This window comes from Spodoptera frugiperda, chromosome 27, assembly GCF_023101765.2.
Source record: "Spodoptera frugiperda isolate SF20-4 chromosome 27, AGI-APGP_CSIRO_Sfru_2.0, whole genome shotgun sequence".
Classification (NCBI taxonomy): Eukaryota; Metazoa; Arthropoda; class Insecta; order Lepidoptera; family Noctuidae; genus Spodoptera; species Spodoptera frugiperda.
The window spans coordinates 10,252,236-10,269,728 of record NC_064238.1 but is presented as its reverse complement, the minus strand read 5'-3'; the positions used below and the strand labels follow the sequence as shown (position 1 = coordinate 10,269,728).

Here is a 17,493-nt window from a genome sequence, read left to right as displayed (position 1 = left end):
ACTGGCCACAATTCCAGACTCCGTGCTAGTACCGAGAATATTTCAAAAAACGCGAGACCCCTTGTCCTGCTGTCGCACTTGCGACCACTCGATCAACGAGGCAGTCAAGTATTTCAATTAAAACTAAACAACATTTAAGTGTTCTATGTATTGCAAAGATAACTAAAACTATTTGTTCACAATTTTCCTGTTTTCGAGTTTTCAAACGCCTTGGTATAATTATTATTGTTTTAACACAAAATATAGCATATTCATTGGACCTAAGTAAGTCCCAGAACCATCCACCGAGAGATGCAAGCAAAATGAAAATTTTCAGTCGCCATTTTGCGATCACAACCCTCAGTTAGAGGAGGAGCAAGAGGGAGATTATGGCACCCAACCTAGACTTAAAACAAAACATAATTGAATACAGCTGCAAACAACAAACAAATGGATCTAAACTCCTAAATTCTAAGAAGGCTTTATCTAAAGAACAGACCACACAACAGACTATCAAGTTCAATAACACGAAATGTACAAACAAAATGAACTTGAGCAACTGCAATATTCGTGAACTATGGACTCGTAAGACGTGAGAGCGCGACTGTCAACCCCCTCTTGTAATTAAGGGTGATATTAATACAGAACTGGAGAGCGCATGCCGCGACGGAGGTATTCCGATATTGCGAAGGCGTATTGGTGATCGCTCAAGTGATACGGAATATTCGACATAACTCCGACATCATTATATTCGCTATTCGCTTTCTTTGTTCATTATTGTGTGTCAGGAATAAAAGGCCACTGTTTATCTATGGAGTACTTGAGCTTATCTTGAGAAACGTTTCGAGGTAAACAACTTAGTAGTGCCGCGAACTGAGGTGTTGTTTTTAAATGATTGGTATACGTATGTTGCTGTTTTGGAGTTCCGTAGTTTTTACTGAAGTAAAATTTGTTGTTTCAAACAGTAAGATCTTACAGTCAAGCCATATATTTATAGTTTAGTTGGATTATCAATCTAGATTATAAGTCATACCTTGTACCTTTTATTAAATAAATAATTCTAGTAAGTCTGTTACTAATGTAAAATTACTAAGAATTTGTTCAATCAATATCGAAATTCACCTGTAATTCAATGATTAAAAATATACTAGAATATACTAGTACCAATAAACTGTGTAACACCATACTTATACATTCGATTAGAAGGACAATAAGCTTAATATTATTACCAAGGAGAATATAATAAGATTACTCACTTTAGGAAGAGATAGACAAAGGTTATCAGTAATTTCTATATGTCTTTTATCTACTGAGCCTGTGAAAACCCCAAAAAAGATAAGCCGTGGTAACGATTATTACATACCAAATAAGAAAGATATAATATGTAGAAGAAACTTTGAACAACCTGATCTTATTTTGCTTATCGTACGAACACTCCACGTGTCATATATGGCTTATGACACCCTTAAAAAATGGACAAAAAGTCTTATTGGACACTGCGCCACCCGTGACATCTAATTACAATATTTTAAGCCCGACAACGCATAGATTATCTTTCCACGCGGTAATTTAACCGCGAATATTGTTGCAACCGGCTCTAATAACAACTGCAAACATACTCGTAAATCCAGATCACAATTTTGGGATACCATAACTTTGGATTTTGTACTTGTTCATAACTCACTCGTTATTTTATTTACGAGTGATGTATATCGCACATATTTTTATATTACTTGAAATGTTATTGCTGAGTTTGTTGGTATTACGGTTCTAGTGAAACTGGTGAAGAGAGGAATGTACATGTATAACTCAGGATCGGTTTATGATAATTAAGATGGTTCCTTGAGGAGGTCTCATGTTTCCTGTTTTGGGTTACTGTTGGGAGTAAGAGAGTTTGGAGTCTCTTATGCTTCTTGTACAATTTACTACTACGTGCTTACTACTAGCCGATAGTGAGCCGGGTGGTGGTGACCCGCCCGCCAGACGCAAGCGAAACAACGTCGCATCGCTCGCCGTCGCGTCGGCGCGCCGACTGCAAGCTTGCGCCTCGCGGGCGACGCACCGTAAGCAAGCTGGCAGCTAGCGGTAGCCACAAGCCGTGCCGCAGCCGTGCTTCGCTACTATGCATGTTATGCTGGTCTAATAATAATAATCATCTAACTGCCCAACGTTTTCAATTTTCTGACACAAACGTAAATTTTACTTAATAACACATCTCTCTCTACCAAGAACCACAAGCATTGGGTATGATCGAGATACGATAAGCACTAAGTACATAGTTCTTTGGTCCAATATTTTCCAAAATAAAATTGCGTTTTCATGACAAGAGCAAATAAAACCTGTTTAGACGTCGCGTCGCCTCCGTCCGACAGTCATTTGCTATGCGAAGAGTGTTCTCCCAACGCTAATTGTGTATTGAAATAATTAGCAAGCATTGTTACCATTTTAATTACACGGTTTTGTTTTCAAACACTTTCTGATTGGCCCTTGTATTCAAAATAGAACAGGTTTGTTTCTGAGAATTCTGCGTATTTGTAGAAATATATTTTTAAACCCACATGACCCTGGTATTTTCTCCTGTGTTGTAGGTACAAACATACAATTTCACATGCACATGACACCCAGACCCGAAGCCATAATTAGTAGATCACACAAAAAGTTACTCAGTGTAAGAATCAAACCTGCTTTACGTAGCACGGCAGCTAATTGCCCAGCCAGCGTGCAGTAACGATTTTAGAATTTGTTTTGTAGCGAAGCATTTTTCAGTTTGAAAATGGAAAAATACACGTTTGAACGCTGGACTCATACTGAAAATACATACTTCGATCAATGATCAATACAACTATGACTCACAACATTACTTGCGAAAAGTGGCGTGATAGAGACTCTAAAGTAAGGACATGGTTGGTAAGACATGTGACTAATGCACTAATTTAATGACTAGCTAGTAATAAGTAGTGACAAGAAACTAGTAATATTATATAACTATATAACTGGTCGAGTGATCTAGCAAAGATTCCAGATTTGATTCCCATGATTGGTATTTTCACTTTCTCATAACGACATGACATCATCCGGCCAAAAAACAAAAGAAGGTAATTTTTATATAGAAGTTATCGGTCTAATCATTTCAGTAAAAATATGTATATTACAGTATAAAAATTATCCAAAACAAAAACCAGAATAATATACTAAAACACTACAACACAAAAAACCACAGCATCTCTAGAAGCGTTGCACACAACCAAATAAATATTTCTCACATGAAACTGACAGATAAACGGGTATCGAGGGCCAATAGTACCCTAATAAATAAAATGCGAGAAAAATCGCTGGAAAGACGAGCTCCCTTCCCTTGGGGGTGCACTGGTCGGGGCATTTACATACATAATGATGACCCCTTGTGGCTGACTGTGACCCCTTGTGGCTGACTGTGACCCCCACTAGACGAACGTTTACGACCAAAGCAATGTCACTTTTTTTAAATTTTACGACCCAACCATAGGTAGAACTGCTGACTTTGAAGCATGTACAATGTTTCGGTAATAAAGTTATTTTAATAGTTTTTGTTGCGAATATTCGTTTAATAAAGTGTGTGTTTGGATATATTGTTCTAAATTAAAGTTTAAAAAGAAATTGGTTTGAAACAAGTTATTTAAGTTTTAGGTTTAAAAGTTTTTGAAACCAATCAAAACATCATAAACCAGGGTTTCCCAAACTATGGGTCGCAAGCGAATTTTTAGTGGACCTTGTCACAACTCATCTTTGTACCTACAATCAATGCAAATAAATTATTTCTATTTCTATTTAGCTACAAAAAGCTGCAGCAACCAACGGTTCTATATTTTAATTTTAATATTGGTAACGGTTTAATTCCCCAAAGGTGGGTCCTGAGTTTGGACACTTGATTTAGATAGGGCGTAGTGCCGACAACTTTAGGTACCACTGTCATAAACCATGTTTAATAAGAGTGTAGACAATGTGGTCTTGATTACGGTTAATTAATTGTCTGATATTCTATTGCTATTCTTAATTCAATTAATGATACCTAACTAAAGCAAGAATTATCGCTTTTCTTTTTAATTATTATGTTCTGCGCGCGCCTAAGAGAGCCATCAGACCACCACAGATGGGGCCCAGTAGGGCTGATGCCTGATCCGGAGCTGCGGACTACCTAACGGGTTTACCGGGGCTCCGGCTCGAAAAGCAGGTGTAGGAACAGGGTGGTTTTTAGTCAATAAGAGTCTGACATTCCCTCTCGCCTCGCCCAAAGCGGGAGAAGTCATTGGATGATTGTACACCCTCAAAGAAAAAGTATAGTAAGATGTCTACAATGGTAAAGCTCGGCAGTAAACCTGCATTCTTAAGTTCTTTTAAATAATTTAAGAACTTATTTAAAAGTATGTTTTTAGTTCACGTGAGTACATTCCCTAATAGTGATTCCAGAAAGGAAGTGCCCACACAGCCATCGGAAATTACATTTTTAATCTCCTCTCGTACGCTTTACCCCGATTGAAGTTTCAGGTATAATTCACTACCATGATACATCGAAAATAGGGGAGAAAATGGTTTAAAAAAAATTACCTTGGCCTGTTATTACTGACTTCGCATAGTGGGTATTCTATAATAGGGAATCTGGAAAGGAAAATAAACTAATACTAATAGGGGTTGTGCTGACCTGTTTTTTAAACGGTGCCCCACACTAATATGTTCTCCTGTGTCGTGGGTGCATTTACAAACATACAAGTTCACATACACATGACACCCAGAACCGAAACAACAATTTGTATTGTTAAACTTTTTCTCTGAATTATAATGTGGAATACAATAGCATCCCCTTATCCATTTATACAGAAACATCTAATAAAAAGTTCTTGCAACAGTGCCGAAATATCGGAAACTCATAGAAATTGAAAAACAAGGTAAATATCCCGTTTCAAGTTCCAATTCTACTATATATATTTTACGGTATAAGTCATACAATTAGTACAAAATCCCAATACATGACCTACTACCTATGTAGCCTCGATCTTATGCAACTACCCAAAAGAAAAACTACTACGAACAATAGTGGCTTTTTGTGGGCTACTGGCGCTCTCTACAGGCGCGCGGTTGAACTAATGGCTCATTCATACATAAATAAGGGATCGGACAATAGGTAGTTCTAACTTTTTTGTGGTATTCGAATGTTCTAGAAAATAAACTAGTTTCACGGGGTTTGGTTTTTGATTTTGGGTAATTCTTGTGAGTTTTACCAGGTATCTATGTAGTTTTTTTAATAAGTACCAATTGCTTCTCTGGCCATGATACAAATTCAACTCGGGTCTAGGAGATTCATTGAGATTTTTACAAAATTATATTGACGAAAATGATGCCACCAGGATTTTTTTAACGATTTTAAATTACATTTCTACCACCACCACTTATACTAATTTGTTTTAGAAAAAAAGTCTTAAGGTTTTATCTCATTTTTAAAGGTCTTTAAATACGTTTTACACGTCGATATTAATACTGAGTTTATATGCAGAAATATTTTATATACCAAACTTACGAGAGCTACACGATGTTATCTACGCTTAGTTTGTGGCTCAACGGTTATAAATGTTACGTTAATTTTCATAAATAAATTAATTTAATTATTATTTTAAATATATTTTATACCTTAATCGGTTTTCCTTATTTTGATACTGATTATTAATTTACGGATTAATAGTGATAACTACCCGTTTATTATATCCATATCTGTTTTGATTTTTTAAGCAAAATAATATTAAACATACTCAAACTCTTAAGATAACACATTAGTATCAATTGCAATATTATTTCAGTCGCAATATTCTTTTGAGCATTGTATGGGATGCCATTTGGTATGCCAAATAAGCATGAAATGTTTCCCCAAAAATAATAAAACCAATAAATAATCCTCAATACAAGTGATGAGCTGTTGGGCAATTGTAACCCATGGAACCTGTCTCCTGGGAGGACTTATTCTTCATCGCCGTTTAGTCCCTATGATTAGCCGGAGTACTTACACCGACCTCTGATTCGCAAGAGTATATTATGGTACCCCTATATCACTACATGAAACAAATTACTCAATGATATTATAACTGTATATTATGTATATCATTGGGTTTTTTGTCATGTATTTTGTCCAAACTATACAGGAAAATTATACCATTTTGTTATTGTGTACCTAAAATTGGAACAGAGTATAAATACCGCGTATGAAGTGATTGACAACCTGTTAATTTCTGATACTGGCACAGTTTAGAGGTTAAGTGAGCTATTTTGTCAACGTTTTTTATCATAATGAAGTACTTAACTGTGTTTATTTTTTTTATAAGTGCTCTCGTGTTAGTGGAAAATGTCACATTGACTGCGATTAAAGATTTAATAGAAATGTCTAATATGAAGAACGTTTTTGACCATGAAAATGGTAAGTGATGAATACTTTTTTTTTCATTTTTAAACAACCGCAACATGAGTTTGGGTTTTCGATTTGTTCAATATTTTTTTACGGTTTACAAATAAACTGAGTCACTAACTCTTAATATAATTATGTTATGTCGGAAACCGTCTCGTAGATTTTTTAAAAACAAATATGTTAGTACTTGAGACGGAATATTTGCCATGTTTATCTATTTTTATGAGTTTCCGATATTTCGGCACTGTTGCAAGCGCCATGATCACGGATAAAAATATCCCGTCTCAAGTTCTAATATTAGTGTTAGTGACCATGTCAGTTTAAAAACTTATAAATATGTTAGGGCCTGTTAGGGCCCGGAGCTGCGGACTGCCTAGCGGGTTACTGGGGCGCCGGCTCGAAAAGCAGGAGTAGGAACAGGGTGGTTTTTGGTCAGTGAGAGTCTGACACTACCTCTCGTTTTTCCCAAAGCGGGAGAAATAATCGGATGATTTTTCTCCCTCAAAAAAAAGAAGACCTGTTAGCTATAAGTGGTGTTCCTACTATTAGAGAGACCTGTATTCAGGAACAAGATAGTTAACCCAATGAAAGATACAAAAAAAAAAATATTAAAAATTTAAAAGATTTGTTTTTGTTTCAGCCGTCGTCGTTGTTAAAAATCAAGAATATTTGCATATACCAACAAGATTGAATGATTGCACCAACACAGCATGCGGTTACATTTGTGAACTACTTGGGTATCACTACGGAAAATGTCTATCTGCTAACACTTGCAGTTGTTATAACTAGAACAGTTACCGAAGACACCAAAGTTGAAAAAACGTCATAAAGAAAGAAAAAAAGAAAAAGCATTTATTCAACAAGAGACATATCGTTTCTGAATACACATTACGCGCGACATCGCCACCCCTGCGGTGCCGCTGCCCTAGCTTTCCTCCGATTTGTATGGAGCTATACATAGTCGCGGGTATGCAGCAAGATGCATGTATAAATGTACCGAGACGGCGCGGGCGGTGCCGCTGCGGCGTTGTGTATAAACGGCCTTAGTATGAGTTTGCTTTAAATTTAAAGTAATTGAAACAAGAACGCATTCGGTGCTCTGATTGGTTGGTTTATTCGAGCCCGCCAATCTTAACTCCGAACGCTGGTAGGCTATTTTATAACTGTCAATTCGAACTTTCAAAGTAAGCTCGATCGTGTTCTCGCCCGTCATTGGTCGAGATTATTCTCACAACCAATGATGTGGCGCACCGCAATTGAGTTTACTTCGATCTTTCAAAATGAAAGATACACAATAGCCTAACATATTAGGTAGTGGTTAAACATATTAGATACGTGCAGTTGTGTATAATGTATACATAAGTAACAAATACAAAAAAAATATTGTTTTTATAAGACATTGTGTCATGTGATGTATTAAATTAAATTAGTTTTTAAATAATTTAATATACTTAGTTTTGTACTTGTCCCTAGAACTTTTAATAAATTTGTGAATTGCACAAACTTATGAAGAGAAAATTGTAAATAATTATGTGAAACAGTAATTGTACCAAATATAATGATGGTATGTTACACCTAACTCAAAAAAAATAAAAATGAAACAAACAATAAGTAATACGAAAGTACTTTTAATCAAAGAACAATAAACATAGTGCGAAGTTTAGTAAAAAAAAGGTATATAATAAAAAATGCATTCGTCAGATTGTTTAACTGTAGCATCGACAGGTTTCGGCTGAAACGCAGTTTCCATATTTGTAGCCGAGGAACTTACAGACGAAGTTACACGCACTGCTAGTGCACGCTCGTAAACTCATTGGTACGTAGAGAGCCTCCGTCGCCATCTTTACTGAGTCTCCATCTGAAAAAAGAAAAATAATTTTGATATTAATCCAAATTGGTAGAGTAGCAACATACCTACAATTATACGAACATACCTAGTAACGTCTTTAATTTTTTTGAAGTCGGCCAAAAAAACACTAAGTATAAATATCAGTTAATCCTACTTCTGACTGCCTCGTTGGTCGAGTAGTTGTAAGGGCAACTACCAAACATTGAGTTCGATTCTCAGGTCGGGCAAAGTATTATTGAGATTTTTTAGAAAATTCCTTAAGTGCCTCGGTTTTTAGCTATATCCACATAATGTGTTCTTTAACATGGGACTCATAACATAAGTGATGAAAAGTAAATCATATTACTTTTAGGGAAAAAATGGCGAGATGTTGTGAGTCTAACTAGCAGATAAGAAAATTAATTAAGTACAAAATATATCAAATAATGTGTCAGTCAATTAAGTCTTTAACAAAAAGCTTATAATTCATCGGGAGTGTGAACTGACCCTAAGTGAAGCCACAGAATCAGTGTAGTATAGTAAAGGAATCAACTAAGAATAGTAAGTACCTACCTAATGATGTATGTAAATGTAAAGGGGACAAAACGAGTAAAATCAAGAAAGAAAAAAACATATACGCTTCATAATCAATAAACAGCTTGTTACAGTCCACTAGCTGCGGACTAGCTCTGGAGCTGCGGACTACCTAGCGGGTTTACCGGCACTCCGGCTCGAAAACCAGGAGTAGGAACAGGGCGGTTTTTAGTCAGTAAGAGTCTGACACTCCCTCTCGCCTCATCCAGGGCGGGAGAAGTAATTGCATGATTTTCCCCCCTTAAAAAAAACAGTCCACTACTGAGTTACTGAATGATCGGTCAAAATCCTGACAATCAAACCCCATAGGAATAAAAGGTGAATGGAGCACTCATTGAAAAAACATAGTTTATTTTAAACCACTTACCTATTTTGTTGTGAGAGACATCATAAGCCCTCAGCAGATCGTCAACGGAAATCACTTCGACGGCATAAGCTGCCATAACCATCGCACAGACGACAAACAGTATGAGTTTCATTTTGATTGATAATTATATTAGACCACGACTATACTACTCGGGAACTGACCTCAAACTGATCATAAAACTAAACTGATGTGAAAAAGTCAACAACGCTTTAGACTGTTATATTTCATAAACAAAATTGCAACTTATGACTCGAGTGTAGAGTTCAAATTGATTACAGCATTTATGTTTCTGTACTATGTGGTTACATTTGAGATGACTGAAGTGTGTTTAAGCCAGGGATACACTAGGGGCAAGAACAAAAAGTCCCGCGATACAATGATGCCATCGATGTTGAGTGGAGCGTCAATGATGTCTGTCTGACAATTATCCTTAGTTAGGCAAGTAACCAGCGTATTAAATTGTACGAATACAAACGATATTGCTTAATTTTTCATAAGTTTTGATATGGGGGAAGCCATACTTACTTTAGGCCAGCTCGACCGGTGACTCCTCCGGTGGGCATGTGCAAAGCTGATTGCTTATCTAATTACTATCAAATGATCTGTCTCCTTGGCTACCAACCTTGTCTCACAAAAAAGGTTCATGGGATATTTATCCCCTACAGTGTGTTCCTGGCTTTATATCTAAGTAATAACTTTATTTATTTCCCTATGTTTATTTTTAGCTACACACAATAGAAGTCAATTGTTTATTAGGTAGGTACCTAAAATCCAGTTACAATACTTACAGTTGTGTTAATTGACCACAAGTGCATCTGTAGAATGAACAAAGACTTTCAGGATCGATTCCCTAGTTACTAAAGACTCAAAAAAAATCCTTTAAGTCTGAATTTCCATTAAAAATAATGTAATTTCCCGATTATTCCAATGCATACAAAATGTATCATCTTGTCAAGTCAATAGTAAATTATAAACCTAGTAAGTTATTATCCAATTTGGTGCAGTCGTTCCGAAGTTATGCGCGTACAAACATTTCATGGGTCATTTTTATTTATTTAAGAAGATAGAGATAATTATACATATGTACGTACAAACCTATACGTTCCAACTTTCGGACGTATTAAAGGGGTCACGGTCAGGTCATTGCCTCCCGATTATGATATAGTCTTCACTTGTACTTAACTCACATTACTCACGTATTATCTATACTTTTACACGGGGATAAACCCATGTTTGCTAGCTAATTTATTTAAGTTGTTATATACCTACCTATTAGTAGATTATATCCCAAGGACCCATGGCATACCCGTGTGTATGTTTACCTTAATTATTTGATTGATTTTATACAGTAGTCTCTTGTTAATTTGAAGCTGGAGGTACTCTTCAAATAATTCGAATTGCGGAATGATCAATTCAAATTCAATATTTGTAAAAAAATATAAATTAAATTTATGTTCGAAATATGAATTTAAATTTGCCTCAAAATTTCGGTTCTGACTGACCACTGCAAGTTCTGAAATCTTTCTATCCCTTTCTCTCTGCATCTTTTAACCGTCGAGAGTTTGATACCGATTACTTTTGAATTAAGGGTCTCATCTCATAGTAACTACGCTGTTATATAGTAGGTGTATGGTATGAAGACCAACCCAACAAAGAAGTTATTCTTAATCTTTTTATTTGTTTATACAATAACGAATGCACGTCTTGTGTTTGAAGTATGAGTACCTACTTAAGAATACCTAGCGGGTTTACCGGGGCTCCGGCTCGAAAAGCAGGAGAAGGAACGGGGTGGTTTTTAGTCAGTAAGAGTCTGATACTCCCTCTCGCCCAAGGCGAGAAAAAAAATAACTACTTAAGAAGTCCCTCTCAAAAAACCCGATGACTTTAAAACATCGTATCGTAGTAGTACCTATTTGATAGTTAAGTAGTATCATAGTAGTAGATATACATTTATAATATTATGTGTATAATGTTATTATTAATTACATATTAATTATAATATCCTTGCCTGTTAACTTAATTAAATAAAACATCCAACTATACACTAAATCTACATTTTTCCTGCTCTATAAATATTTAATAGCTAAATACCTATCTTGCTATCCATTGGTAGTTCAGTAGCTAACATAACAAAGCAACAAGGCTCACAATTTATTCAGATCACAAACACTTCGTCAGTTCTTCACAGAGGCTATTGTAAAGCCATTAATTAGCACACAATGCTAAAATAATTAAATGTGGAAATTATTCGTCATTCATCGCACAATCTTAATTAAGTCCCTAAATTGGAATCGTATTGAATTCTCGCTTGTGTGACAAAGTCTTCGATGTTCTTTTTTTTTGAGAGTGGAAAATCATCCAACGACTTCTCCAGCCCATTTCTTCCTGTTTTGAGCCGGAGCCCCGGTAACCTGTTACGTTGCCCGCAGCTCCGGATCGGGCATCAACCCTACTGGGCCCCATCTGTGGTGGTCTGGCGTCTTGGTCTTTGAGGCGTGTGCAGAACGCCGCACAGGTCTAGTTCTGGTCGGACGGCAAGTTACCCTCCCTTGCCGTCCATATATCCGCACATCTTCGATGTCCTAAACTCATAATTAGCGGATTGTGTTACATTGGACGTGGAGACAATCCATGATTAGAGTCAATTTCCTGTTTGTATTCAAACTGGACTATAATTAGGTCTTATAATTGGCTGATTAGTCAATTATTTCCCTGTTTGTTTATATAAACGACATAACATGGATACCATACCCATATCTGACCTACCTAAATATACATAATATGTATATATAATATTATTATATAACTATGTCAGGGAAAATGCAATTATTAATTATAACAAAACTGAACAATAACTAAGTAAATATTTAGTAGCCTACCAAAGTACCTACATGGACAAATTCAAAACTAAAAACACTCAAAATCTTTATTGGCTTGTTTAGATATTACACAGGTCTTAATTTAAATATTTTGAACAGATTAACAGCCTTTTTCAGGCGTGACAAATCGTAGAGAGCCATTGGTTGCCTGTCGCTTGCAACGAGCCTATCTGAAAGTAACTGAGGCTTTTTTGAGTGGGTAAAATCATCCAATGACCTACCTACATATAGGTAATTTTAATTAATGCATTTGCTAGGCTATCTAGCTAGTAAGGATAAAAAATATCCGACACGGGTAACAAAATCACAACACGATTGATACTAGCTACTCAGTAACTAAATCTACCTTGTGGATAATGTGCTAATGTCTACCTTATTACCTAGCTATTATAGTCGTTTGTCCAAAACAAAAGATTGGTATCCGACTTAGCCTTGTGAACACAAAGTTAGGTAGGTACTACAGATATAACAGTCAACAAGCTCACCAGGGGACGAACCGAACCGCTGACTCAATGTTTATTGTTATAAATAAGGTCAGTTACCATTGAGTAAGACCTACTTTATCAATCTAATAATATGTATATAGTAGGTATAGGTTTGTTATTCCCCGTTGATGTAGGTTTGGTCGGTAAGTGCATTGGTACCCGCTACAACGATCCAAAAGCCAGGGGCCGTGCAGCTTCTTGTTTCACAAAAATAAACATGAAGTAAGAACAAAGAGATGCGAAATCGGCCTTGATCATTGTTACTATAAATAAAAAGGTGTATAGATAGGTTATAAGTGCTCAGTGGCACATTAAAATGTGAGGGGTTTTATAGTATCTGACTGCGTGATGGAAAATAAAAAGGGGCGTGGTTTGTAACGTCTCGCGCTTCCTGTAAAGTGTCTCGCATTATATCAAAGGAAAATTCAGTAGGACTTTTCCTTTTGCATATGCTTCAAGGTTAAAACTACCGCTAAACTATCACTCCAGTGCCGCCTGTTATAGATTAGCTACCGAACTGGCAAATACAACAACCAGGCAGGGAGATTCGACTTCGATTCTCCGGTAAAGTAAAAATTCTACATATTTGGGGATCTTAAAGACTCGTTTCACAATGTCTGCATAACCTCTATGTATTAGATAACTTTGAATTAAGAATGTAATTAGCAAGCAGTATCTGTCACATAAGTTTATCGGACAATTATATGAAGATGGTGAAACAGGTGCTCAAACTATTACCACACAGTGGATACGATGACAACACTTTGTCTTGTTAGAATAATTTTTACTGACCTGGGAATATTGTTTATGACTGAAATTTTGTTTTGTCTGAAACTATTGTAAGAATTACAAGGTAAAAAGGCAGTACAACAATTAAACCAAAGATATTATATGAAATCAATGTTTTATTTTCTTTTTCGATACACTAGCTACTGGTTCCGTTTCGTATTCAATTTCAACACGAGCCTTCTTCTTCAGTGGTACCCTTTCAGCAATATCCTGAAATAAGTTAACATTAATTAGACATTTGTATATCTAAGGGATTTTATAGTATAGTCAAAATAGGATCTCCCATGTTTCATCGAAAAGAAATTAAGAAACTACCACATCTTACAATTTTTCTATACTTTTATGGCAGAACTAAAGTAAGTAGAAAGATCGTTAAAGCAATATATGTATTATCATGTATTTAATAATTACCTCAATGTCTGATGTTTCCGACTCGAAGTCACTTCCAACATCCGCATCTTCCTTCTTTCCAGAATCTGAATCCTGCAAGATTAATAATATAAATGATAAACTTCACTAAATAACATAGAAGTGCAAAATATATGCATACAAATATAATACAACTCAACGCTTGCGTTGTGTTTCGGTTTTCTGTGAGGTGTAAAAACCCTATCACCTCTACTCTTTACGGGGTGTCGATAAAAGCAGACTACTAAGGGACTACACATTAAACAGGGCCTGTGGGCAGCAGCATACTAATGAATCTAACGAATCATTTTAAAATACTTTCTCCCACTTTATACCAGGCGTGGCGACTATGGTAAACTCCTCTTCTGTAGAGGAGGCTCATAGTTCAGCAGTTTACTCATAGACTGTTGTATGATAATAGTATTGTGGTGCTGGTGTACGTGTCATGTTCGTGAACGGGCGCTGTCAACTGGGACTGGTCAGCTCCGGACTGCATTAATTTTTATTGTCCTCTAGGTTATTTTCTTTTTCTATCGCTTTGACTGTATATTAGTTTTACATTGTTCTCACATAGTTGAAGTAATCGGAACAATGTAACCAAGAATTGTATTGTAAATCTGATTGTAAAAGAGTAACCTATGGAGTTTCTTGCTCGTTCTTCTCCATAGGAATCTACACTTTGGAACGAGCAAATAGCTTCACAAGAGGACTGACCGACAGACAGACGTTATTAATATTATTATATTTGCTTTGAAGTTCAAAAGTGCCTTCCTGGTCTATTTGAAATAAATGATTTTGACTTTGACTTATTAAAGGCTAACTTACTTCATCGCTGTCCATATCACTGTCAGCTTCAACAAACTCGTCAGCTTGTTCCACAGTCCTCTCCAACTCCCTCTCCAACTCCGGTTCCATTTCTCTTTCTTCTTCCTCCTCTTCTTCGTCTTCTTTCTCACTCTCACTCGATATCTCTTCCGCTTTGAGCGCCGAGTCGAACGCCATTTGTGGGAAGTTGTAGATATCGTTATACTGAAAAATATAAATATATGTTAATTAGATATTCAAACTTGGTGAACAGTCACAAACGCGAGTATCAAGCAAAATGTTATTGAATATTTTAATTTAAAGTAAGTAAAAAGTTCTGAAAAGGCCACGGCAAAGTATGTACCTATTCTACATTTGTCACCTGTGAGTAAAGAGCGGAGTAAGGAATTACATACATACTTATTTAACAGAAACTAGGTAGAAACCATGTTAAACCAGAAACAAAACATGTTGAAGAGTTCCATAGTTCAAGTATAGTGCTTGTCTACCGAGTACAAAACTCACTGACAAGTGTCAAAATTTATATCAATCCCATATAATTTAAATTTCTAGTAATTGCCATGAGCCTCTCGGCAATTAGTAGAAATTTAAATTATATTCCATTTAGCTCTTGTCTACAAATTACACTTCTTAACAAGGTACATTAGTATGGATGTATATGTGTGTGTGTATATACTTACAGTGCCCTTCTTCAATCTCTCAAGCAGCTGCTTCTCAATAGCATTGTCTATTCTAGCAGCTACCAAGGCCTTCTCTTCCCTCCTTCTCTCTCGCCTCTCTATCTTACGTTGTATGGGCACCAGTTCTTTCCTGAAATATTATTAGAAACAAAATATATCATTTTTGTAACCGCTTTAAGTTGTTGTATTTAGGATGAAACTGCTCTACTATCTCTTTGATGATTGGTGTAATGCCTAATTATATCAATATCTCAGTACCTCTCGACACTGGCAGTATAGTCAACAACTTTGTATTGGAGACTTGGTTGCCATCAAGAAAAAACAAATTAATAGCAAATGGTTGAATAGGTGAACTTTGGTCAGTTCAGTTTTCATATCTACAAGTTTTAATGGATTTTAAACACAGAAGAGGTAACAAATTATACCATCTTTTATCTATTGAGGAAAACAAATGACAGTTATTGAAAAATACCAAGAAAAGAGAAGTAAAGAGTGTAAGTCACAGTCTAATAAGTAAAAGACTAGGCCATAAAGAAAAAATTTAAAAATATGGAAGTGAAGACTGACATATTACCATTTTCCTAATTATATCATCTGAATCATGTGAAGTTGATAACAACATTACATGAATGAATGGTTGCATCTTTATTAATTTAATATGTAATTCACTTCACCCATGTTCCCTTGGGATAAAAAGTTATATATGTTATTCCAGACCCCTGTTCCAAGCTCGATCCCTTCATCCACTTAGATGTGAAGAAGGTACAAACATACAAACTTTTAACCTTACGCATTTATAATATTAGTAGGATTAACATTTTAATGCATTAAGCATAAATACTTACACTCTCCTTAATTTGAGTTTTCTCATCCGTATAAGATATTGTGTTATTTTAACAAATCTCTGCTTGCATTTTGCTTTTATAAACGCTGGCCAGTATAAAAGATTTTCATTTATTTGATATATCGCCTTCTCAAAGTTTCTCGATAGTTTTACTTTCTCCCATTGTTTTGCAGGAAACATTACTCTGAAATTATGAAAACATTTTATTTATAGATAACTTAATAAATATTGTGAAATATTTATACTAGTTATAGTTGGGCCATTACAAACATGTGAACTGTTATAAGTATATTTTATTAGATCTCTCGCTCACACTTATGCTAGTTGTGCAGAATAATCACATTCTTATGATGAGATTTTCACATATTTGTTATGGCCCAACTACAGTTCTTTGTAGCAAAAATCTAGCACAATATAAGATCAATATAAGTGTAAATATATTGCCAGTTTTCAAAAGGGATAGATTAGTTGACAAAAACGTGTTAAAGTTGATGTTTCACCAGCTTTTGTAATATGTGTTACAAACAACACTGACATTCAAGTTGTACCAAGTTATATGTTACATTTTATAAGTTATAATGTACATTTCAATGAAGATTACCTTTCTGCTGTCTTCATATATAAATAAATAATACCATTCTCCTCCCGAATGGTTGCATATTTACTGTTAGCAAGCGGGCAGGACGCCCTACTGCATAAACCAGTCAAATTGTACTCGTTTCGACAAAACTGCTGTGTTTTTGTCCTGGAAATATAAATTATAAGCATTACTTACGTGAAAAGGTTTATGGAAAATATGTTTAACAGATTTAGTTAACAATACTCACGTTACTTTATGCGAGCAATGTGTTTTGTTGATAATAGCCCACACCACCTGTAAACATCAAAATGTTTAACTAATACTTAACATACAACAAATAACACAAATTGGTCGTGCTTTAGAGTAACTTACGTCGTCGTGCTGCATTTTGAGTTATTTTTATAATTAAGTTTTAACACTCAAATCAAAATAATCACATGGGTATACAACATAACCTCAAATTCACACATTCAACGCACGATCCGACAGTCAAGTGACAATGACAATAACTGCCAACTGGTGGCATTTGAAACTGTCATTTCTGTCAAGGTTGTCAATGTTGGCATTTGGCATCGACAATTTTTACGACAGTTAGGCATGTACAACGAACAGATATTTTTTATCGAATTTATACAATCTGTTTATACAAACGTTCAGGTTAATACGAACAATCCATTAGTTAGTTACTTAACAAGAAATAAAGGATATTCTTAAATATTACTTACATATTACAATATTACAGTACTTACCGGATTTATTCAATCCCTAATTTCCATTCACGCAATTTTTTTTACCCATTGTTATAACA

At 35.5% G+C, this 17,493-nt stretch overlaps 2 protein-coding genes and 1 long non-coding RNA gene across 3 annotated transcripts; 1 reads left to right on the top strand and 2 right to left on the bottom strand.

Annotated features, from left to right (window-relative positions):
* Positions 1-6,164: 6,164 nt before the first annotated feature.
* On the top strand, positions 6,165-7,852 carry LOC118263838 (uncharacterized). Its single transcript, XR_004782617.2, has 2 exons — positions 6,165-6,418; positions 7,047-7,852. It is a non-coding gene; the product is annotated as an uncharacterized LOC118263838 (long non-coding RNA).
* A 162-nt stretch (positions 7,853-8,014) lies between these two features.
* LOC118263837 (uncharacterized) lies at positions 8,015-9,509 on the bottom strand. The gene is made up of 2 exons (XM_035576029.2): positions 9,196-9,509; positions 8,015-8,264 (listed from the first exon to the last, which is right to left on the bottom strand). Exons 1-2 carry the CDS (start codon positions 9,305-9,307, stop codon positions 8,113-8,115), a joined length of 264 nt encoding a protein of 87 aa, XP_035431922.2. The 5' UTR covers positions 9,308-9,509; the 3' UTR covers positions 8,015-8,112.
* Positions 9,510-13,446: 3,937 nt separating this feature from the next.
* On the bottom strand, positions 13,447-17,221 carry LOC118263470 (protein MAK16 homolog B). The gene is made up of 8 exons (XM_050705510.1): positions 17,058-17,221; positions 16,933-16,979; positions 16,707-16,850; positions 16,107-16,289; positions 15,262-15,391; positions 14,582-14,785; positions 13,760-13,831; positions 13,447-13,558 (listed from the first exon to the last, which is right to left on the bottom strand). The coding sequence occupies exons 1-8, from the start codon at positions 17,070-17,072 to the stop codon at positions 13,457-13,459; spliced, it is 897 nt and encodes a 298-aa protein (XP_050561467.1). The 5' UTR covers positions 17,073-17,221; the 3' UTR covers positions 13,447-13,456.
* Positions 17,222-17,493: the final 272 nt, after the last annotated feature.